Source organism: Saccopteryx leptura, chromosome X, assembly GCF_036850995.1.
Source record: "Saccopteryx leptura isolate mSacLep1 chromosome X, mSacLep1_pri_phased_curated, whole genome shotgun sequence".
Classification (NCBI taxonomy): Eukaryota; Metazoa; Chordata; class Mammalia; order Chiroptera; family Emballonuridae; genus Saccopteryx; species Saccopteryx leptura.
This window is the reverse complement of record NC_089516.1, coordinates 71,607,887-71,632,107: the sequence shown is the minus strand read 5'-3', so window position 1 is coordinate 71,632,107 and position 24,221 is coordinate 71,607,887. Positions and strand designations below refer to the sequence as shown.

The 24,221-nt window shown below is 36.9% G+C and overlaps 1 protein-coding gene across 4 annotated transcripts in view; it reads right to left on the bottom strand.

The window, feature by feature from the left end:
• The window catches only part of LOC136386101 (vascular endothelial growth factor receptor kdr-like), a 276,217-nt gene that overhangs the window by 65,964 nt on the left and 186,032 nt on the right, over positions 1-24,221 (bottom strand). For 2 of the 4 annotated variants that reach the window (XM_066357427.1, XM_066357429.1), the window contains exons 16-24: positions 23,978-24,087; positions 19,305-19,440; positions 18,175-18,279; positions 17,020-17,136; positions 15,728-15,816; positions 14,364-14,571; positions 11,700-11,797; positions 9,942-10,064; positions 9,729-9,840 (exon numbers count right to left, since the gene is read on the bottom strand). In XM_066357427.1, the coding sequence (XP_066213524.1) occupies positions 9,729-9,840; positions 9,942-10,064; positions 11,700-11,797; positions 14,364-14,571; positions 15,728-15,816; positions 17,020-17,136; positions 18,175-18,279; positions 19,305-19,440; positions 23,978-24,087 (1,098 nt within the window). The remainder of the gene's footprint in view (positions 1-9,728; positions 9,841-9,941; positions 10,065-11,699; positions 11,798-14,363; positions 14,572-15,727; positions 15,817-17,019; positions 17,137-18,174; positions 18,280-19,304; positions 19,441-23,977; positions 24,088-24,221) is intronic. The other 2 variants (XM_066357428.1, XM_066357430.1) reach the window with 1 other exon arrangement.

Below are 24,221 nucleotides of genomic sequence, written 5' to 3'. Positions count from 1 at the left end.
CCACAGCCTGGTCAGGCAAGACTGCCTTTTTTTTTTATTCAACATAATATCAGAAACCTTAGCCACAGAAAACACACAAGAAGAAAAGGTGTTTAAATTGGAAAGGAAGAAGGAAGTAGTGAAACTCACACCATTTGCAGATGACATAATACAGTGTGTTCGTAAAGTCATGGTGCACTTTTGACTGGTCACAGGAAACCATCAAAAGATGATAGAAATGTGAAATCTGCACCACATAAAAGGAAAACCCTCCTAGTTTCTGTAGGATGATGTGGCAGCATGTGCGCATGTGCAGATGATGATGTAACACCGTGTATACAGTGGAGCAGCCCACGGCCATGCCAGTCCAGATGTGGACGGTACAGAGGAAAGTTCAGTGTGTTCTGTGGTTCGCTAAATTTGAATCCATGACCAAAGTGCAATGTGAATATCAGCGCATTTATAATGAAGTGCCACCACATAGGAATAACATTACTTGGTGGGATAAGCACTTGAAGGAAACCGGCAGTTTGGTGGAGAAACCCCGTTCTGGTAGGCCATCAGTCAGTGATGAGTCTGTAGAGGCTATATGGGATAGCTACCTAAGGAGCCCTAAAAAATCTGTGCACGAGCCCACATCAAACTGCACTGAATAGGTATGAAACTGGGAGAATTTTCCTTTTAATTGGTGCAGATTTCACATTTCTATCATCTTTTGTTGCTTTCCTGTGACCAGTCAAAAGTGCACCATGACTTTATGGACACACTGTACTATATAAAAATTCTAAAGAGTGGACCAAAAACCATTACAACTAACACATGGATGGAGCCTGGCTGGGTAGCTTAGTTGGTTAGAGCATCGTTCCAGTATACCAAGGTTGTGGATTCGATCTCGGTCAGGGGACATATAGGAATCAACCACTGAATAAGATATTAACTGTGTGCATGTCATGTATTTTCTTTATCAAGTTAAGATAAGTTTATTCAATATCCACTTTTTGAGAGTTTTCTTTATAAATAGATGTTGATATTTATCAAATAATTTTTCTGCATTTATTGAGATAATCATAGGATATTTATTTTTGGTTTTGTTGTGATGAATCACATTAATTGTTTTGTGGATGTTGAATCATATGTGCATCCCTGGTATGAAAGTTTAAAACACACTGGTAAAAGTAAAAATAAATAGTCAGCATTAGGAAACTGCAGCTCTATATTAGAATAGTGTGTCAATCAGTTAATTATAATAAAGTTTAAAGAATAGAACTACAATAAAATAAATATATTTTATAATTTATTAACAAATTTAAAGTATTAGAAGAGGTAGATTTTCTTTATTACATTTTCATATAGAAGTTCAAATAGAGCTGTTATGCATAAAGAGATTGAATCACTAATCAAAAACCTCCTAACACAGAAAAACTCAAGACCAGATGGTTCCAGTGGCAAATTGTACCAAACATTTAAAGTAGAATGAATGACAATTCTCAAAATCTTCCATAAAATTAAAGAGGAGGAAACTTTCAAATTCATTCTACAAAGCTAGTATTACCCTGATAACAAAGCCAGATGAAGACACTACAAAAAAATAAAATGATAGACCAATACTCCTGATGAATATACATGCAAAAACTAATTTTTAATTTGATTTTTCAATTAAAGTTTACATTAAATATTATTTTGTATTAGTTTTAGTTATAAAGGATAATAGACAGTCATTTGCTTTATGAAGTCTTCCCCCCAATGTTTCCAGTATCCAGCTGTACCACACAGTTAATATTATTTACTATATCGACTATTTTCTCTGTGCCATACTTTACATCCCTGTGGCTATTTTGTAACTACCAATCTGTACTTCTCAGTCATTTCACTTTCTTCATCTACTCCCCCAACTGTCCCCCTTCCATGACAATCATCAGTCTATTATCTGTATCTATAAGTCCGATTTTTGAGCCTGTTTTAATTTTGTCTATTTATTTGGTTTCTTAAATTACACATATAAGTAAAATCATATAGTATTTGTCTTTCTATGACTGATTTATATTTCTTAGCAATCCTCTAGATTCATCCATGCTGTTGCAAATATAAGAGTTTGTTCTTTTTTATGGCTGAATAATATTCATTGTGTAAATGTGTCACAGATTTTTAATTCACTCATCTATTCATGGACACTTGGCCTGCTTCCAAAGTTTGGTTATTGTAAATAATACCACAATAAACATAGGGGTTTATATATTATTTTGAATTATTTTGAGTTTCTTTGTGTATATTCTCAGAAGCAGCTTTTCTATCTATCTTTTCTCCTCTAAAGGTAGAAACTCATCTTATCCTTCCTGTTTTCTTTTAATGTATTATGTCTGGGCTTTTATTATAGGGCTCGTCAGAGTCTGTCATGCATTAGAATTAGTTGGGTGTATTTTCATGCATTAGAATTAGTTGGGTGTATTTTTCTCTTCCAAACTCAATTGTAGGTCTCTGGAGGTTAGAATATGCCTTAATTCACATTGTTTGAATGTAGAAGGCATACAACAAATGTTTGTTGAATTAAATTATGGCTCTGATGTAATAAACTCTAATCCACTTAACTGGTACATGTTTCTTCTTTTTTTCTTTTATACCATCAATGATTTATAATGATATTAATAAAGTATAAATAAATATAAACCAGGCTTTACGTTATTATGATGTCACAATCTCAGCATTTATCATCAAAAGTGACATTAGGTATGCCAAATCTATTGCCTAGGTTTTCATAATAGTAACTTGTTGTGCCTAGCTAAAGAATAGAGGGAGTAAGAAGTACTGGGAATTGAAAGTTTATGTACTACTGGCCAAACTATAAAGGAACAAAAACAGTTGGGATTTTCACCCCTATTGAGTCAAAAGTGGGCCTCTGACCTTTGTTAGTGGGACCAAACCTTGTCCCTGGGGTCTTGGCTAAGGTGTTGTACAGCTGGTGAATATACATTCAGTCAGTAGGTATCACTGCAGTTTGGGAAGCAAGTACTTCGTTTCAAACTGGGAGTTTCTTCCTTTTTTAAAAAAGAATTTATTTATTCATTTTAGAGAAGAAAGAGGGGGGGTTGAAGCAGAAATCATCAATTCCCATATGTGCCTTGACTGGGCAAGCCCAGGATTTCAAACTGGAGACCTCAGCGTTCCAGGTTGACGCTTTATCCACTGCGCCACCGCAGGTCAGCCCATACTGGGAGTTTCAATCTGCGATTTATTCTTTCCAAAAACAGCCAATGTTTTTTGGGGGTACTTACTGTACAAGTCTCCATGATGCTACTCTACGATCAACAGGGAGACAGAATTCATCAAAGTACCTCACATAAGAGCAGACCCATGAAGTTTGGAACACTTCTAAACTGTTTCCCCAAAACTAAGACATCCCCCCAAAATAAGACCTAGTGCTTTTTTTTTCAGGCTTAGAAATATAAGGCCTCCCCTGAAAATAAGACCTAGCATGTCTTTAGGAGCAAAAATTAATACAAGACACTGTCTTATTTTCAGGGAAACATTCTTGTTTATGGAAAAATAAGATATCCCATGAAAATAAGACCTATTGCATCTTTAGGAGCAAAAATTAATATAAGACACTGTCTTATTTTGGGGGAAACACAGTAGTACCATCTGCAAGTTATCCATTATTCCAGCTGCAAAGACAGAACCAATATCCACCAGGAAAATATGGTATAGGGCAGATATGACTCTATAACCACCTTGTTCTACACATGACCCTTGCCATGTTTGGTAGTAGAAAGAGAGAGATGGAAGGTATAGGAGAATGGAAATGGCGTGACTTTATAAAAAGGAAATAAAAGCATCATTCCTAGTTTTTCTAGAAAAAAAGAAACCCTGTTCTTAGGTGAGAAGTGTCAGTTACCCCTCTCTAAGTCATACATATGAGACAACACTTAGGAAAACACTCCCCAGGCCCCATGAGAGGCCAGAATAGATTATAGCTATTGGAAGGAAGACCTTAACATGATATTGTGGCAATCTTGTGCCTCAGGTTTTGACCATTTTGGAGGTTCCTTGCTTGGTCTTTCTCCCTCCAGGCAAAACCTATCTCTTGGATATTGTAAGACACCATCTTGCACCTGACACCTGATCACAGGTTTGCTTTCAAAGCAAACCATGAGTCCTCTCAAACTAAATTATTTTTCTGTTTTAAAACTCTTCCTATACTCTTAGAAATTTCTTAAACTTTGGGTTTGAACCTGATTCCACTTCAGTCTTAATAAGGAATGGAAGAGATGTATCATTGAAACTTCTGGGCTGCCATTATGAAGAAGAAAGTCTTTCAACCCTTAGAAACTAGCCCTTGTTCTATCCCTTCCACCTGACCCCAACTTCAGTGCCTGTGTGAATACTCAGTCTTGTGAGTCTTCTCTCATTTTCCTCCTGAGCCAGGTATGAGTTTTGCAGAAAAATTCCATCCATTATGGTATTATATCATTTAAAAAACCCAAATCACATAGCCTTGGGCGGATGGCTCAGTGGTAGAGCATCGGCCTGGCATGTAGGAGTCCCGGGTTTGATTCCCGGCCAGGGCACACAGGAGAAGTGCCCATCTGCTTCTCCACCCTTTTCCCTCTCCTTCCTCTCTGTCTTTCTCTTCCCCTCCCACAGCCAAGGCTCCATTGGAGCAAAGTTGGCCTGGGTGCTGAGGATGGCTATATGGCCTCTGCCTCAAGCGCTAGAATGTTTCTGGTTGCAACAGAGCAACGCCCCAGATGGGCAGAGCATCACCCCCTGGTAGGTATGCCAGGTGGATCCTGGTCAGGCGCATGCAGGAGTCTGACTGCCTCCCTGTTTCCAACTTCAGAAAAATACAAAAAAAAAAAAACCAACAAAAAAAACCCAAAACCACATATAGTTAGCACAATGTACATAGAAATAAGAATTTGAGGGCACATGCACGTACACACACACACACACACACACACACACTGTAAGAATAAAGTGTTTATTTTTCTGTGAAACAGTCTAGTATTTGGCTTTATTCTGTTTTTATTCAGGCACTAGATACTATTTTAGCCACCCATCTTGGAGTGTTACCAGCTGAACTAAAAAATCTATGAATCTGGAGACTGGAATTCCAATTCTTTGGAGAATATATAAAACATTTGCATGGCACTTTGTATTTCAAATAGTACTTTAGCACAACAACCTTGTGATATAGAAATTATTAATCTGATTTTTTAGATGAGGAGGTTGGGACCCAGACTGTAGTAGTGACCTGCTAAAGTGGTACTGCTAATGAGAAATGACACTGAGATTCAAACTTACATCTGCCTTGAAGTCAGGTACGTCATCTTTCTCCATGTATAATTCTTTGGCAACATATATCTGTTTTAATCCCACCCAAAGTCCTTACCAGGGCCTGTAAGGTGCCACATAAAATTGTTCTTTGCTACTTTTTCATCCTCACCATCTATCACTTTCTCCTTCACTCAGTGCCTTCCAGCTACAATGTCCATCTCATTGTTCTCTTAAACACATCAAACACGTTTTACCCTCAGTTCGTTTGGTTTTCCTGCTCCCGATGCCTGGAATGCTCTCGTTCCAGATGACCAATTAGCTAGAGACCTCTCTTTCTTCTAATCAGCATAATCAAAGGTCAAAATAATCTGGAGATGTTTTCTCGGAACATATGTACCCTGATTTATCAATGTCACTGCATTAAAATTAATAAAAATAAGATAAAAAAATAAAAAATAAAATAAAATAATCTCTGCTCAAATGTCACCCTGTCTGAGAAACTTCCTTAGCCACTCTCAGAATAATATTTTCCTATTACACTCTATCCTGCTAACTCAATGTTATATTGATTAATTAATGAGTATATCTTCCCTGGTAGAAGAAAAACTCCTTGAAAGCAGGTATTTTGTCAGTTTTGATCCCTGATAGGCACCATCAGCTCAAATAATAGTATCTAGCAAATAGTAGTCATTTAATACATATTTCTTACTGAATTTTACATATAAGGGAAATAAAAATATTTGTATTTGGTTTGGGTGTTGCTTCCCTATGTTCTAGTCTCAAAAACAATGCATTTTCTCAGGCTTGCCCCCAAGTGCACAGTTTGTTGGAATTTCTTGCCTTTTCCATCAATAAGACTGAAATACCACAGTCAAATAATTGTACTTAGAACTACAGAGAGCCATTTGCTCTTCTCTTCAAAGTTTTCATCACAAAGCATAGTCAGATGCCAGAGTTCAGACTTAAAGCTAATGGGGCATTGATAAGAGGATGCAGGTGTTGGAAGGCTATATCTGGTTAAAGGTGATATGATCTATTCCAGAAAAAAAAAGAACCATTCCACAGTACCACAGAATGACATATCCAGAAGGAACTCTGCACAATATCTAATTTGTCTCCCTTGTTTTGCAGGTCCTAGAGAAGGGTGTGATTACTTAAAGAACCAACAGCTAATTAGAAGCACATCCTGGACTTGTAATCACAGATTGTTCTGGCTGCAGAGGAATTCAGAGTCCATCTAGCTTAAAAACTCAATTTCATAGATTGTGGATCGAGATCTAATAAAGGGATATAAGCTAGTGGAACAAGAAATTGAGAGCTGATACCTTCAGAATTATTATTGACAATTGCCCCAATCTATAGAGTCTAGTTGGATACCTAAGACTTCACTTTCAACTTAAGGGAATGCTAAAATGTACCATATATATGTGGTGTCTTTTACCTGAGCATGTTGATTATCTTATCCTTTTGAATTTAAACTAAAGCACAGCTTCTACCTGAAATTACAGAGAATTTTTTTAAAATGTAGCTTTCGTCAGTGAATTTCTGACCCACTGAAACATGACAAGTAAAGTTCATAAACAAAAGATTGGAAGATTTTAGTAAGTTCTGAGTTTGGGTCTTGATGGTTCAGTTTCTCCAATCCCAAACAATTTCTGGAAGAGTATATGCATGGGTCTGGCAACCTCCTTTGCAAAGCACATTTAAAGGAGGCTTAGCTAAAGGCAAAGGAATAAACTAGATGATTTGGAGTAAAGACTTTTAATTCTGGGATGATGCAAGGGCTACAACTACCTCCTTGCCTCAGTTTCTCAATGACTTCAGTGCTTATTCCAAGGAAAGTCTTCTGTATAGGGAAGGACATTGAATCTAATACCAAATTTAGGGATTGAGTCCCAGCTATGCCTATGACATTTTGTGTGACCTCAAATGCATCAGTACTTCTCTGAGGCTCAGTTTTGTCCTCTATAAATTATGGACAATGTCTATTCTGGCTCACAGGAAGTTGCAACAATTAAATGAGATAATAATAATTGCTTTAATTGGTTCACTATCTTGCAATTTACAGTGTTTTTATCTATCTATTATGAACTTTCTATAAATATTAAACTTCTTTAAGAAAAATTGCAGTTATTTCATGTGTTATTATTTAGTAATGAGATGTGATTTGATGACATTTTATTTATCTAGTATCTAGGCTTTCAGCTACTTCAAAATTTAGGAACAGAGTCTGTTCATGAAAATAGGTATGTAAGCCTATGAACTAGAGCTACAAGGAGAATAACCAAAAGATGTGTTACCAAAGACATAATATGATCAGTGGATAAGTGTATCAAGGGTTATAAATTCAGATCCTGCTGGAAGTTAACCTGGCAAATGAGAGAAAGGTGAAAGGAAGACAAAGAGAAGGAAAAATTGAACAATAAGAGAGGGGAGGGCAGTAAGAGCAATGGCAGACTGAAAGAGTTTACTGAGGCAAGGAAATATGTAATCTATATAAGAGAATTCCATCAAAAAAGGTTAAAAGAACAAGTGTTAACAGTCATTTGCTTCAAGATATTGCTTATTCAGATACCTTGCTTTCTTGAGGACACTGTAAAGTACAGTGTCAGTGCTTCCAAATCTTGGGAAGCACTGGAAAAAGGAGTGGTAGGAGCTATCTTACCTCGCCTCAAAATGCTATGTGTGTAGGATGGGTTGTGGGCAGATATTTCTTTCCGAGCAAAGATCTGGTATAGAGAAGCCTATTCTGAAATTCACATTGCCTGGTGTGACAATGTTTCTCATTGGCTCTGTCCTAATTTACTGCTTTAGCTTTTGATTCCACATGTGACTTGGGTAAAAACCAAATTTTGTCATTTCCTTTTGTTCAAACATCTTCTTTCTTTTCTTAAATACTTTTCATTTCAGACACTAGACAGAGGGACCAGACCTTCCAGATGAAGGCCAGTGTAGCCTCTGTGGACAAATATCTTCCAATCACTTTAGATATCAGTGATCTAGAAACTTTCAAATCTTTGTCTATATTCAATGACACATATTTAATAAAATATTTATCATGTGAGTTAGGTATACATGGTTCTCAAACAGGAATGTTTAGATGATTTTAATAAAAACCCTTTGGCACTGCAGATAGGCCTCTGATTCCAAGTCATGGAAGGAGGAGAATGTGATGTGAGATGCAGACCTAATACATACCAGAGCACTGTTTTGTTTTAAAAGTCTTGTACAACATCATCTCTAGAATTCCTGGGATGTTTAAAGTTTTTCTGGCAGGTACCAAGAATATGGAACTGAGAGTCTGGAGGACTGGTTTCAAGGCTTACCATGCCACTTTCTTCAGGGCTCCACAGGATTGATTTATGGATTAATATTATTTTGATTTATTTTTATTATTTTAATTTATTTATATTTTTATTAAATTTAATGGGATAGCATTGGTTAATAGGACCACATAGGTTTCAAGTATATGCCTCTATAAATTCTGATCTGTATATTTTACCAAGTGCTTGCCACGCAAATATGGAACTATCTTCCATCACCATATATTTGGTTCTCTTTACAACCTCTCCACCCCATTCCCTCTGGTAACCACCATACTATTATCTATGCTTATGATTCTGAGTTTTATACCCCACATACAAGTGAAATCATATAATTCTTAGCCTTTTCTGACTACAGAAGCACTGATACCATGCTTTGGCTTGGGTAAACTTGGCAGTAGGCATGGTGTTTAAAAGTGGGACTTGGGAGTCAGACAGCCTACATTCAAATCCTGACTCTTTGAAAAATATTTAAAAAGGTACTTAATCTCTCTGTGCCAACAAAGCCTGGTCTGGTATGTGTACCTCTTTCTCTCTTTAACCTCACCTCCAACTCCTCTTATGCTCACTCATCCACTCCAGCCACAGTGGTCTCCTGCCTGACCCTCAAACTCACTGTGCACACTCCATTTGCTATTTCCTTTGCTTAGAATTATCTTCTCCCAGACAGCTGTGTGGCTCATTTCTTCACTATTCAGGTCTCCACCTAAGCATTTCACTTTATGAGGCCCTGCTTAACTACCCAGTTTAAAAACTAACCCACATTCTGCTCCATCCCAATATTCCGTATTCTCTTCTAAATGTGCCTCCATACTACATAACATCACTTATTTTTTATAAATTGTACTTATTAATTGTTCATAGGCAATCAATTCTAACTAGAATGTAAGCTTCATGGTGGCAGAGATAATTATCTGCTTTGTTTATCCCTGTATCTCCAGCACTTAGAACGTCTGACACATAACAGTTTCTCAGTAAATATTTGCTGAATAAATTTGATTAATCAGTAAATGAGACAGTTTTTGTTGGTTCTTGGTCATAAGAATTTTCTGCTTGATTCCATTGTATCTAAAGACTAAGATCTTTTAAGTCCTGAGATTGTAATGGATGTTGACTGGTAATGATGAGGGGGTGGCAATAAAGAGATACACTCACCCAGAGAAAATATTTCCCACAGCAAGACGCCAAATGACCACACATCACTTTGGGTAGTGTAAACCTTGTCAAAAATGGCTTCAGGTGCCATCCACTTAAGTGGGAGCCTTGCCTAGAAAACCACAATGGGAGAGATCCATAAAAATAAGATCCATGACACCAACAGATGACAGTCTGGGATTGGGGCATTATGCCAATGAGCTTTGAACTTACATCTCCTTTCCAGACATAGTCAGGGTCTTTGTAGATGTCTCTGGCCAAACCAAAGTCACAGATCTTCACAATATTATTATCAGCTAGAAGGATGTTCCGAGCAGCCAAGTCCCGATGAATGCACTAAAAAAAGGGACAAAGTTAGTTTAGAGGGCTACTAGACCTTAAAGTGGTTCAGTTGTACATATTATCAGCCAGTAGAAAGGCTGGTATTAAGTAAGGAGGTAAAAGGAACTAAAATTCAGAACAGGAAAGTATATCAGAAGTGCTCAGCCTGAGAAATATATGTTTAAGCTACAATTTACTGAGACTGATGAGTTGGTCTATTCTAAAATTTGGCGGGGTGGGCAGAATCGCCATTACAATGGAATAAGTCCTCCCACTTGGCTACCACTAATATGTTTTATCTTTAAAACACTGTGATATTATCTTAGAACATAAATCCATTCTCTCCACTGCGTTCCACTACTAGTAATCTGGGCCACAGAGACCCTTCCATTCCCACATTTGGGCTACTGCAATATTGTCCTAACTGATCTAGCCTCCAGTCTACCCTATGAGCTACTCAATGGTCCACTTTGGTCCCCAAAGTCCAATTCCTTAAGCACAAACCTGAGCATGTTCTTACTTAGAAAATTTTATTTTGTGGCAGTTAGAAACCATCTGTCTGACCAGGCGATGTCACAGTGAGTAGAGCATTGGCCTGGGATGCAGAGGGCTCAGGTTCAAAACCCTGAGATGGCTGGCTTGAGTATAGGCTCACTAGCTAGAGTGCGGGTTTGCTGGTTTGAGTGTGGGATTGTAGACATGACCCATGGTCACCAGCTTGAACTCAAAGGTCACTGGCTTGAAGCCCAAGGTTGCTGGCTGGAGCCCAAGATCACTGGTTTGAGCAAGGGGTCACTCACTCTGCTGTAGCCCATCAGTCAAGGCACATATGAGAAAACAATCAATGAACAACTAAGGTGCTGCAACAAAGAATTGATGCTTCTCATTTCTCTCCCTTCCTGTCTCTCTGTCCCTGTATGTCCTTCTCCCCCTTACTAAAAAAATTAATAATAATAATTAATAATAATAAAATAAACCAACAAAGTTCAAATTTGTTTGTATAATGTTCAAAACCTTTTATAATCAATGGCAAATTCATTGTTCAGCTATATTTCCTCAACCCCACACTTCCTTACATCCTATGTTCTGTTCTTTAAAACTATGTAAAATATTCTTGTTTCACATCTTTGTGATATTGTTTAAATAGCACTTCCTCTGAGAAGACCACAAATTCTCTAGATTTCCTTCCAGATAGTCACCAAGTACTTACTTCATACTTCTCTCATAGCATTGATTCTATTTTATTATATGTGGTATCTTTCAACCTCAGTGGATTCTTAGAAAAGAGAATTTGTATCTTTCATGTCTTTACCTCTAGCGGTTAGCATCAATAAACTAATAATCAATCAACAGATATATGCTAGAAGTTTTATTTCAATATATAACTTCACTGTTAGTATTAAATATTCTAGCCATCTCTTAGATTAGAGTTTGAAAAATAAGTCTCTAACTATTGTAGTTAAGCAGATGAGTAGCTGTCTGCAAGGTGAATATATGTAAATTTCTCAAAAAAATTTCAAAAAAGGAAGACAGATAAGTATAAGAGTAAATTATTTTTAAAAAGCTACTATTGATACTGGTATCATGGAAATTCACATCCCCTACTTCTGCAAACTAGAAATAAAAGAAAAAAAGAGAGTGAATACTCACTTTTCTGGAAGCAAGGAACTCCATGCCCTTGGCCACTTGGAAACTGTAGCAGATCAGGTCCTCCAAAGTGAGAGCATGTTTGTAGAGATTATTTGAATCTACAGAAGCAAAAAGAAAGTTGCACAGGAAGGTCAGTGGTTGAAAACTTCTCCACAAGTTTGTAGAGATGGCAGTAGGGAAGAGCAAGAGAGGAAGAAAGGCCTGCTTTCCATAAAATCTTACAAAATGGAGGCAAACATTTTTGTCATATCTTATTTTAGTATGACTTCCTGTGTATTTTTAAGTGATTGGCATATACTCTTGTGAATCAAAATAATCTGCAAGGATGCCTTCAGGAAGTCAACAGTCAACTTGACTATTCTCCCCTTCCCAAATAAAATTAAATACATTGTTTCCCCATAATTCCTTTGCTAATTCTCAGTGCAAGAGAAAACCTAGGAAATGTCTATGAGATGCCAAAGTTTGGACATTTTCAGGAAATGTCCATGTTTTATCGTGGCAAAAGATCTGAGTTTTTGTAATTACAAAGTATGGTTGCTATGTTCCACACATCTTGCTAGATCACTGTTTCCCAATTTCTTTCAATAGATGCAAAGTTCAGATATTCTTTCTGCACTGCCTCGTGTTCTACCAGCAACATATTAGGATTATAAGGGTGTTCACAAAGATTTTAGTCCACGTCTCTATATTGTTTTAATAATTTTGTTTAGAAAGTTAAATTTAGCCTGACCAGGTGGTGGCACAGTGGATAGAGTGTTGGATTGGGACACAGAGGACCCAGGTTCAAAACCCCAAGATCATTGGCTCGAGCATGGGCTCATCCGGCATGAGCCCAGGATCACTGCCTTGAGCGTGGAATCATAGACATAACTCCCTGGTTGCTGGTTTGAGCCCCAAATTAGCTGGCTTGAAGCCCAATATTGCTGGCATAACCCAAGGTCACTGGCTTGAGCAAAGGGTCACTTACTTTGCTGGAGCCTCCTAGTCAAGGCACATATGAGAAAGCAATCAATGAACAACTAAGGTGCTACAACAAAGAATTGATGCTTCTCATCTCTCTCCCTCCTGTCTCTCTGTCTCTATCATAAAATTAAATTTAATGCTCTACATTTTACAAGTAGAGAAAATGAAACCTAGAGAAGAGATGTGACTTGTCCAAGGTCATAAAGTATATCAGTAGTAGAGCCAGTAATAAAACCTTTATCTTCTCAGTCTAAGACTAGTAGATGTCCCATCATGCATGAAAGTCAGACAGATACCATATACTGTTTACTTGTGACCAAAAGGACTATAAGAGAAATAGAACCAGAAAGATTAGAGGCCCCAGTAGAAGCCAGTGTCAGGCAGAAAGTTCAGGCAGAATAAGACATGTAACTCAAAGTCAGTGCTTGAACCTATCAGTCTAAATAAACCAGGGGTGGGGGATAACATGGAAAGAAGTGGGCTACATGAGTATAACACTTACTTCTTTTAATTAGCTGAGCCAGATCACTAATGAAGTGGTATACACTGGTACAGCTAGAATAGTTGCTTATCCTTGAAGTATTTCTATACTACTTGGTCAATAGTTACTCTTACAAGCTCTCCAAGTGACTTCTTCATAACAGTTACCATATTCATGCCCAGACTTTACCATGATCCAGAAACCCCTAGAATCTGCCCCAAGTTATATCAGATATTTATTCTGACTGGTTACTACCTGTGCCAGTATTTGTTAAATATTTTGATACCTGTGAAATATTTACATATTAATAGTTATTTCTCTTTCATTTTAGTTTATTTTTATAAATTTTATTTTAAAATATTAAATTTAACAGAATGAAATTGATCAATAAGTGTACATGGGTTTTAGGTAAACATTTCTATAGCATTTGAACTGTTGATTATATTACATACCCATCACCCAAAGTCAAATCATTTTCCGTGACCTTATATTCATCCCTCTTTACACCTTTCCCCACTCACTCCCCCACATCCCCCTTCCCCTGGTAAACAAAATGCCCCTCGATAGAAGATTGGATAAAGAAAATGTGGTACATTTACACAATGGAATACTACTCAGCTATAAAAAATGATGACATAGTGCCATTTACAACAACATGGATGGATCTTGAGAACGTTATACTGAGTGAAATAAGTAATTCAGAAAAAGCTAAGACCTGTATGACTTCACACATAGGTGGGATATAAAACTGAGACTCATGAACATAGATAAAAGTGAAATAGCCATTTTTCAATACTTTACATATCTGTTAAAATTTAGACTATTAGGCAGTATCTGTTAAGTATATTTTATATCCCTACACTGAGTGTCAGTTTTCTCCTCCAAGTGGGTATAAGCATCCCTATTTATTTCACAAGAAAGTTATAAAGCTCAAGGAAAGAATTTATTGAAAATGCTCTGGAAATTGTCAAGATGTAGACCAATGTGGGAGATTGTCATTGTAAACTACTTTTGTTTGCTAATGGAAGTGCAAGCTGAGCTTAGAAACAAATGTCCTTCAAGCTGCATAACAACAGTTACAGAAGACACGATGTTTTCTGGATCACCTCCCTCATCTCTTGTCTAATGTTGCTCAGCAGTGACCTCACTTCCCTGACCCAATCCCAAATCCTCAAATATCTGGTAGCGTTGAGTGTTGGCCAGAAAAGGACCCCACATACCTAGTCGGCGGGTTATTGTAGCCTCCAAAAGGTGGCGATTACTTTCTTCCTCCTCATCAGATTCACTATAGCTCTTGTCTTCAATGAAACCAGAGCTGGTGGAACTTCCTGTGCTAGTCATGCTCTCCAGACGGTGCTTAATCAGCTGGGTGGGCTTGCAGTCAGAATCGTAAAAGGTCTTCACCTTTTTATCCATATTGAGGAGGACCTGAGAGTTTAAATAGATCCTCAGAGCCAGAAGAGACAAATTATTAATTCCATCTTATCCCATGTTTCTATTGGGGAATTTGAAGCCTAAATAGGTATAAGGGAATTGCCTAGACAGTTTGCGAGAAGGCTGAGTATTGACTAATAGTGTAGCACTCTGCTCCTTACACATAATGTTAGTTGACTAATTCCCGGTGGGAGGAAACATCCTAGATCTGGCTGTTGAAGGGTTTCCTTGCCCCACAAGTCAGCAGGCCTTCACAGGGCCAGGCTATATGGTAGCATGTAGTACCCCAAAGGGTTTCTGAGCTCTATGTTTAGAAATTGAGTGCATGACATAAAAAGAAGACACCCTCTGTTTTTAATTACCATTACACCCTTTAGATTGACTAAAACTAGGGTAGCATAACTTTGGGTTTCAGACAAGAAATTCCCAGCTAGGTTCAGAATACCAAGTCAGATGACATCCTTGGTTTTGAAGGCTCTTTTCTGAATTCATAAAAGAAATATTTTTTCTAAATAAATTAGTAACTGATACAGTGTTTTGCAGTATTTTGAGAAATAGAGACAGCTGATCTTTCCTTGGAGAGATAAGGACAGTGGCAGTATGTCCACCTACAGAGAATAGGAAAGTAAAAAGAGGGGAACACTGACACCTTGCTGACATATGCCCATGATGATTCATTTCCTCAAGGCTGGAAAGTATCCAATTGATAGGGCCTTGAAATCATATACTTGAAACCTATATAATCTTATTAAGCAATGTCACCCCAATAAATTTAATTTTGAAAAAAAAAATTCCTTTTTCCAGAGCTTCAGGTGATGTCAGAGAGCTCAATTTGATGGATACAGAAGAATAAAAGCATGATGGAAATTGAGCTAGCTAACTATTCTGGATCTTATAATGTAAACTGAGGGTAATACTAACCAAGAACATAATTTCAGACAATACTAAGAGATTGCTGAGTTTTCTATATAAGAGAAACTTTAGAGGTCATTCAGTTCAAGGCTCTCCTGGATATATAAATGCATACCCTCCCTCCCTTGATCAGTAGTTTTTTAGACTCTTCTTTTCCACTCTTTTCTCTCTTTTTATCATTAGAAACTTTTCAGATAGTATTTGAAAATAAGTGTGGGGTTCAGTTGGGTAAACTTACTTTGGAAGCAATAAAATCTCCTCTCTTTCCTCTCAAAAAGTTGGCTAGATTTCCATACTTGCAGAACTCTACGATGACCATCAAAGGACCTGCCAGAAGTAATGCCCACAGTCATCTTTCTATAAAGGATGATGAAGGGTAGCTGATTCTGGAACTAGCTTTGCTCTGATAACCTGTTGACAAAAGATCTAAAATCTCACACAGGATTTCTCTAGCTAAGAACCAGTTGACTAACTACTTGTGCTGAATACAATGATGATTTATCCCAGAAACAGGTGGCTGGCTGAGAGTTAGGTGAGAAAAGATGTAGCAGAAGAAGGAAAATAAGGCCAATAAGCCATAATACACCTTTACTGTGGTGTTTCCTGGATGGCTAACATGAAGGCTATAGAAATAAGTATAACAGCGAACCTGACCACATGCAGCTAACAGTGCAATGACAAAGGCAAAGGAGTACCCAGCTAGTTGATTATTTCATTCATTTACTAATTTACTGTCTCTATCCTTCACACTGTTTCCTTACCTCCACCGCCACTCTTGCTAAAATGAATCTCTCAACTGCCAATGAGTTACTCCACAGTTTAAGTGTCTACAGATTTTCCATAGCCCATACTTTTTCTGTGCTTCCCCACACCACAAATTATATGTGGCTGGAAGGCCTCTTATTTATTTGTACACCACACTTCTACTACACCCTTCATGCCCTTGTTTAGAACCTCATATAAAATCAGAAGAAGCTCAGAAAATGTTGCTTAAAATCAAGCTACATGAAAGATAAAACTTTTCAGTAGCACTGTATTAGAGGAATAACTAAAGGGCTTTTGGTGTACTTGAGATAATCACTTCAAATCTTTAAATAGACAGGGTTGTAGAATTGCTTATTGACTAAGTGGAGGGAAACCCCTCCTTAGCTTATGGTGCTAATTTAAGAAGATGAAAGTTTAGATGTGTAACCAGAAGTGAGGTATAGGGTCTCCTTCTATGAATATATTGGCATTACTCCTTAGCACCCTAATGTTTTCTCTTCAACTAATGTGTCCAAGATTCCATAGGATATCCAAGCTGACAAGAAGTTTAGATTTACATCCAATCTCTTTATATATTGTACAGTATTTTCTGGAACAGTGGTCAGACAACATGGGCTCTAGAGGTTCTGTGCATTGCAAAGAATTTCTACATTAGAAGAACCCTGCATACACTACATCTAGGCCTGTATAAATTAGGGCCTAGTTTGCCTCAGAGTGTTCTGACACCTAGGGAGCAGTTCTGGCCAAGTCTGGAAGGTTCCTTACCTCCAGGTTTGGTGCAAGCACCCAGCAAGTTAACCACATTGAGGTGGTGACCAATGTGAATGAGGATCTTCAATTCTGACATCAAAGCCTTAAACTCACTGGAAGTTGCACAATCTGCTTGAAATAAACACAGCAAGCACAAAATAATTGTTTCTTATGGGAAAGGTTGCAGGAGCATAGGAAATCCAGTTTAATGCTAAAGAAATTTGCAGAAATGTCTGTAACACAATGATTAGTTTTTGTGCGTTCCAAACAATATTATAAATGAACGAATAATATCTTTACATGCACTAGCTTGCCTGGATGCTGAGACTTATGTACTAACAGCCTTAACTACTTTTCTATTTTTAAATTTTTAAAAGGATGTTCTTTGGTAGCTAATTATTTTCTTTTCTTCTTTTTTAGATTTTTAAAAATTCATTTTAGAGAGGGGCAAAAGGTGGAGGGTAAAGAAGAGAAAGCTTCAAATCCCACATGTGCCTTAACCAAGCAAGCCCAAGGTTTTGAACCCGTGATCCCAGCATTCCAGGTTGACACTTTATCCACTGAACCACCACAGGTCTGGCTGATTCTTTTCTGATAAACTTTTGCTGCATTACTATCCTGGAAGAGGTAATTGGTGAACTGGTCAAGTCTGATTCCAGTATTTATCTGTGTGAAGTTAGGGACATGAATTGAATGATATTGAGATGTTTAAAAATACACAATTTCATATATTCATGATTGGAACCACACTACAGGTTTAGGTAGCCTGACCAGTGCAGAATCTATTGGAATTCTATCCAAGCATATTCTATATCATCCATTTCTACTGATGCAATGGAAGACTGTGTAAGAATTCTGGTGGCCAAATAGCATTGCTGACTCATATCGCCCTTACCAACAACTAAAAACCTTGAGTCTTTAATTTTGTATTTATGTAGTTGAACACAATAGAAGAACAGATAGGCTGAGACACAAGGTTCCATGATGATTGGTTCATGTCAATGGCTGAGTTTTCCATGGAAAATATTGGTCAAATGAGGATGGAAGTTAGTTGGGAGTTACCTCTCTCCACTACTTTAACTTTATATATTTTACTGTTTAGTTTTCCACTTGATTCCAAACATCCTTGCAGATGTTTCCCAATGGCCTCCAAAGAAATATAAATGTTACCTTTCAGCATTTTCACTGCCACTGTTTTGCAAGTTGAAGCTCTGTCGATGCCAAATGCACAAGCCTCTACCACTTTACCAAAGGCACCATGACCAAGAATTTTGCCTGAGGAAGTAAGAAGTGAAAATGAGCAGTAGAAACTGAAAGGTTCAAGAGCAAAGTGAAAAATTGGCTCCTTTAATGGTCATCTTAACTGCTGAGTCAGAATTCTCTGGGAAGCTTTTGTAGACCACCCCATGGGAAGCAGCTATGTTGTTACTCTTCAATGTGCCTTATTATCCTTCATAACACTATGACTAAATACATTATGCTGGAATATTTATAATAAATTCTTCTAATAGAATATAAGCTCCACAAAGTCTGTCTTGCTCATTGTTATTTAATTACCTAGAAAGATGCTTAAATGGTAGGTGATCAATAAATATGTGTGGAATAAGTGAATAAAGAAATACCTCAGGTCAGCCAAAGAGAGAAAGAATCATGTGGTTTGGAGCAGATTTGTGGTGGTCTATAAACCCACACCAGTTCTTCAGGTGAAGGTGTTAACGCACACCTGTTAATATGGTTTTACTTAAGATTTCTAGGCATATAACTCACTAGGAAGCACATTACTGGATATAACTTTTGTGAGCATTTGTTATATTTTCTATATTGAAAGGAGTCTGCCTCCCCAGTTAAGTTCTTTTAAGGAGATTTTGTTGTATACCAATAGCTTCTATTTTTGAGGTGTTTAAAACTTGTAACATATATTCTCAAATGCTACCTCACTACATCCTCACAGTTGGAACAGAATATAAATAGGGCAGCTACAATGACTAATGTTCTCCTTTTATAAATGGATAAAAATGGGGGCTCAGAAAAGTTAAGTGACGTGCCTTGCCTAAAGTCACTCAGTTTGAACATCTGAAACCTTCTAGTCTTATGCTATGTATGCAATGCCACTTTGTTCTCCTAATTTTTGGCTTCTGTTCTTCCCATTGCCATCTTCAAAACACATCCCCCTTTATTTAGGTTTAACTGAATCCTGGATTTCAAGTCATTGCTTTTTTTCTTGGGTATTTTATTCAGTGACTTTGTAATTCTTTGCTGAAAGAAATATGCAAGGGTGATATAACAGAGATTCTTCTCACCTAACTGTAAGCGGTCCCTAGGAAATTCCCATTTAGTGTCATCATATGGAAGTCTGTCACACTGTTGATCAAGAGGCATCTCTTCAGGATCCATGATGATGGAAAGGTAGCCAGTTTTGGTTTCTGACACACTGGGCTGCAGAAAGAAAAAGTAAAAGTATATTACAGCATTTTCTTAATCTTTTGAAGATGCATTAAACTTCTAGAGTTTCCAATTTAACATTATAAGTTGGTTCATAAAGCCAAATAGACATCAAGAGCTTCAATATAATAAAGAGCCCTCTATGAATTAAAGTTAAAATAAAAACAGCAAACTAGAAAAACAGTTACAATAAACACAAATTAATACCCATATTATAAAGAAGTATAAAAATAAATAATAAAAAAGAAACAAGTGTCTCAAATGGCAGAGTAGCCAACTCTGGGGTATGTTTCCCACTAAAATAAACTAATGAGGGGGCAAAAAGGGTCAGCATTAACTTTTAAATAGCCTTGAACCCAGGAAAAACCTACAAAAAATGGGGGAAAGATTCAGGTAAGTGGGAACCATCTGCTTTGTGACAATAGAGTTCAATGACATTTAAAATTGCCTGCTTTGCATCCTTTACACTCCATATTGAGAGCAGACCTAAAGATGGTAGTAGCACTTTTAGTGCATGTTGCTAGTACCAGAGGGAACAAACAGTATGAAACTTGTTCTAAAAATATTGTAGTTGTAGGTCTCAATATGCCTGGCAAATCCCTCAAAGACCAGTGCAAAAGCTACCTTTGATTTTATCAAAATAAACAGGAAAAGGTTTGCTTCCCAGGCAGCTTTATCCCAAAGAATTTATAGGCAAAAGTATTGGCCATAAGAGCCAGTGACAAGGCACAACATCTGCGACACTAGAAAAAAATCAATTACAAAATAAAGGAAAACCTGAGAAACAAAAAAGATGTAATATAGAGAAACAAATAGTAACTGGCAGAAGTAAGTGCTTTGATGTCAGTAATTACGTGAACTTTAAATGGATCAAACCTTTTAGTGATAAATGTAAAATGGCTCTAGCAAGAAGCCCTCACCCAAGGGATTTTGGGAATATTCACTAGAGGGCCCAACCAACCTAACTTGTGAGCACTTCCAATGCCCCACGTGTTCAACTCACACCTCTTCTCACACTTTAGCCATTCCCTTATGCATGTTCCCAAATACAGTGACAAGAGCAAGGTCCAGTAGACAGGAAATGTGTGCAGAAAATAAGCTAAGACCTGTGGTCAAGTGAGAAACCACAAACTTGAGCTGAAGTGCTGCCTTCAGGAAAACAAAAGATGTTTTCAGCAGCCAGACTTGTAAATTATAAGATCAAGGGAAAAAAATACAAGCTTAGGAATTCTATGATAAGAGAAGAAAAAAGCATGAGAAAAGTTTATTTTTATAAGATCAGTGAAGCTCCAGATATAAGCAGGACCATAGAAAAGTGTCTTCCAACTGAAAGCAATGAGTAAAGATTGCAGGAGTTGAATGTTACTTCAAATGTAAAGTCAATACAAAACTCCAAGGAACATAAAAGTTAAGGAAACATGACATCATCAAAAATCTTAATAATCTTCTAGTAAACAATGTCAACAACTGAGAATTCCGTGATTGTGCCAGTAAAGAATTTAAATTAGCTGTTTTGAGATAACTCAATGAGGTACAAAAAAACACAAAAGAGAGTTCAATATCAGGAAACGAATGCATGAACAAAACAAATAATTTAATGAAGAGATCAAAATCATTAAAAAGAACCAATCATAATAAGAGAAATTCTGGATCTGAGGTATTCAATGAATAAAATGAAAAATGCAATAGGAAGCATCATCATCAGAATATACAAAAAGAAAGACATAATTAATGGTGTAAAAGATAGAACCTTTGAAATAACCCATCCCTCAGAGAAAAACAACAACAAGAAAAAGAGTAAAAAAGAGCAGATAACTCTTTTGCAGACCGACATGAACTTTCTGGCAGACCAACACCGATCCACAGACTGGCAGTTGAAAAACACTGATCTGAGGGATCAGCAAGCAAACAAATATCAGAATTATTGCAATTCCAGAAGAAGCAAGGGAAAAGGAGCAGAAAGTTTATTTTAAAAATGAATAGCTGAGACTGTCACAAACTTGAAGAAAGATTTAAACATTCAAGTTCAAGGAAAAACAAACAAATGGGATGGACATCGAACTAAAACATTTTTGTACAGCAAAGGCAGCCATCAATAAAATGAAAAGACATGGCCTATCAGTATATGAGTAGATAAAAAAAAAAGCTGTGTTATATCTACACAAGGAATTTTTAATAAAACTCTGCATTCAAGTTATACTGGATTATGACAGAAAATGTATTTTTCATTGATGGTCTTTGCATAAAAATATGTTTGAAAACACTGTTCTAGTTCAATCACCTCACTTCACAGATGGAAGATGGAGAAAGAAATTATCAGAGGCTTAAAAAAAACTTGCTGAAAGTCACACATTAAGTCAGCAACAGAGAAAAAAATATGTGTGTGCTGGGATTATGACTTTGACTCCAGCGTTGACCAGGGCCTCAACCCCTACTGAACTTGGCCCACAACAAACATCTACTTAACTTGTGATTAAGGGAATCAGAGAAGAGTAGGTGACTCTACCTCAAACTGCAGTGTGGAGACCAAATGGGAAATCATGGACTCAAGCCACATTTCCTGCAATCAGGGTGAATATCATCTATCTAGACTCTCCCTGAGATTTAAATGAACAACTTGAGTCTAAGACATGGCCTTTTATTTCCAACCTCTATCTCCATTCTATATTCATCCTTTCATCAGGATTTTGACAAAAGAAAAGCATAGAGACGTTCTTGTGAAGGGAGAAGAGTTGTTATTTTTACCTCTATTAATAAAGGAGAAAATTCAAAAGATATGTGAAATAAAAGATCCCAGACTAAAGCTAATATCTGGGAGAACTTTAATAAAATTCAGGAAGTTTTGTCAATCTCTTCTCACATACCTGCATTAATTTTTGTTCATCTTATTTATTTTTTCTGATAACATTAAAACCCTTTAAATAAAAAGGTCTTGTTCTTGTGTTCAATGTTAGCAAGAAAAGGGAAACCAGTAAGATTAGCCAACTCTGTAGTTAGCCTTGAGAGGATTCTGTAAAATAGGGTAAGATAGGTACATCCCTTGAGAAAAGAAATCTGAATCCCTGCAGTCTAAAGAAAGAAAAGGATGAGTGACAGCAGGCTAGCTTGTGGCTAAGATATATCCCTAGTGGCTTAACTACCAGAAATCTTGGAGCTCTACCACAGCTGTCCATTAGCTTGACCTGGAAGAGCTCTTGACACAGTTTGTAAGTCAGGTCTAACCTTGTGTTTCTGCCAGTTACCTGTGTACTCTGCTTTTCTTTTGTCAAAATCCTGATGAAAAGATGCATATAGAATGGAGATAGAGGTTGGAAATAAAAGGCCATGTACTCAGCAAAAGGATATTTTGCCTAAATTGACATTTTAATTTTTCTCTTAATAGTTTAGCTTTTACAAAATGAAGTTCACAACATGTAAACAATATGAATAAATAGCCTTGGAAACAAAACAAATAAAAGCCAATTTATCACTTAATAGAGCTTTAGCTCTAGCAATTATATGTCAATCCACATTCTATGAAAATATAGCACATTAGTAGATATAAAATTTATATAGTTATATAGTTATAAGTATGAATATTAAACTCCAAACTAGCTGATACATTACAATGCCCTAAAAATGATTCTTGGCAGTAGCAGGTGTGCTAACTTAAAATTGGAAATGGGCCCATCAATAGATTAACAAGTTGTGCTGCATATATACAAAGGACTATTACTCAGACATAAAAAAAAGTGAAATCTTATCATTTGCAACAGCATGGATAAACTTAGAGGCTATTATGTCAAGTGAAATAAGTCAGACAGAGAAAGAAAAGTATCATATGATTTCACTTATATGTGGAATCTAAAGAACAAAATAAATAAACAAATTTGAAACAGACTCATAGACACAGAAAGCAGACTGATGGTTGCCAGAGGAAAGGGATGTCAGGAAACTGGGTGAAAGAAGTAAAGAGATTAAGAAGTACAAATGGGTAGTCACAAAATAATCACAGGGATGTAAAGTACAGCATAGGGAACACAGTCGATAATATTACGATAACTATGTATGGCATCAGGTAGGTATTGGACATATTAGGGCAATCACTTTGTAAAGTATAGGATTGTATACCTACTATGCTATACACCTGAAACTAATATAAAATAATATTAAATGTAAACTGTAATTAAAAATAAAAATTTAAATATTGGATATGGGGATCTGATTGAATAGATGTGTTCTTCCATCATTTCCCAATGTTTTAGGAGGCATGAAATAAAAAAACCATTACATTTTTAGTCCCCAATCTCAATCTCTCTCTCTCTCTCTCTCTCTCTCTCTCTCTCTCACACACACACACACACACACACATACACACATGCACACACACACACACACTGCTTGCACACAGTTTCTCTCCATTGCCTAAATAAAGAGTTCCATCTACCAAGAGTCTGATCTGAGACAAAAAGTATGCCAGGTTCAGTCTTAAAACCATCCAAACTGCACATGAGCCAGCCACAAGCCCCAAATGTACTTTTTTCTCCCCTACCTTTTGGAGTTTGCGAATGACCAGGGTTAGAAGAAGCCAGAAAAGGGTAGCTGCAAGGCCAGTGCAAACAAGAATGATGACTTCAATATTAGATTTGTCTTCTTCAGAGCCTGTAAAAACATCAAGGACAGAATTTATTAAAATAAAAATGAATTATTTTATGGCAGTGACTGAGAGGAAAAAAGAAAATAACTATCTTTTACAAGGCACATTTCATTTTTAAAGGGCAAGTCACCAATTGCCA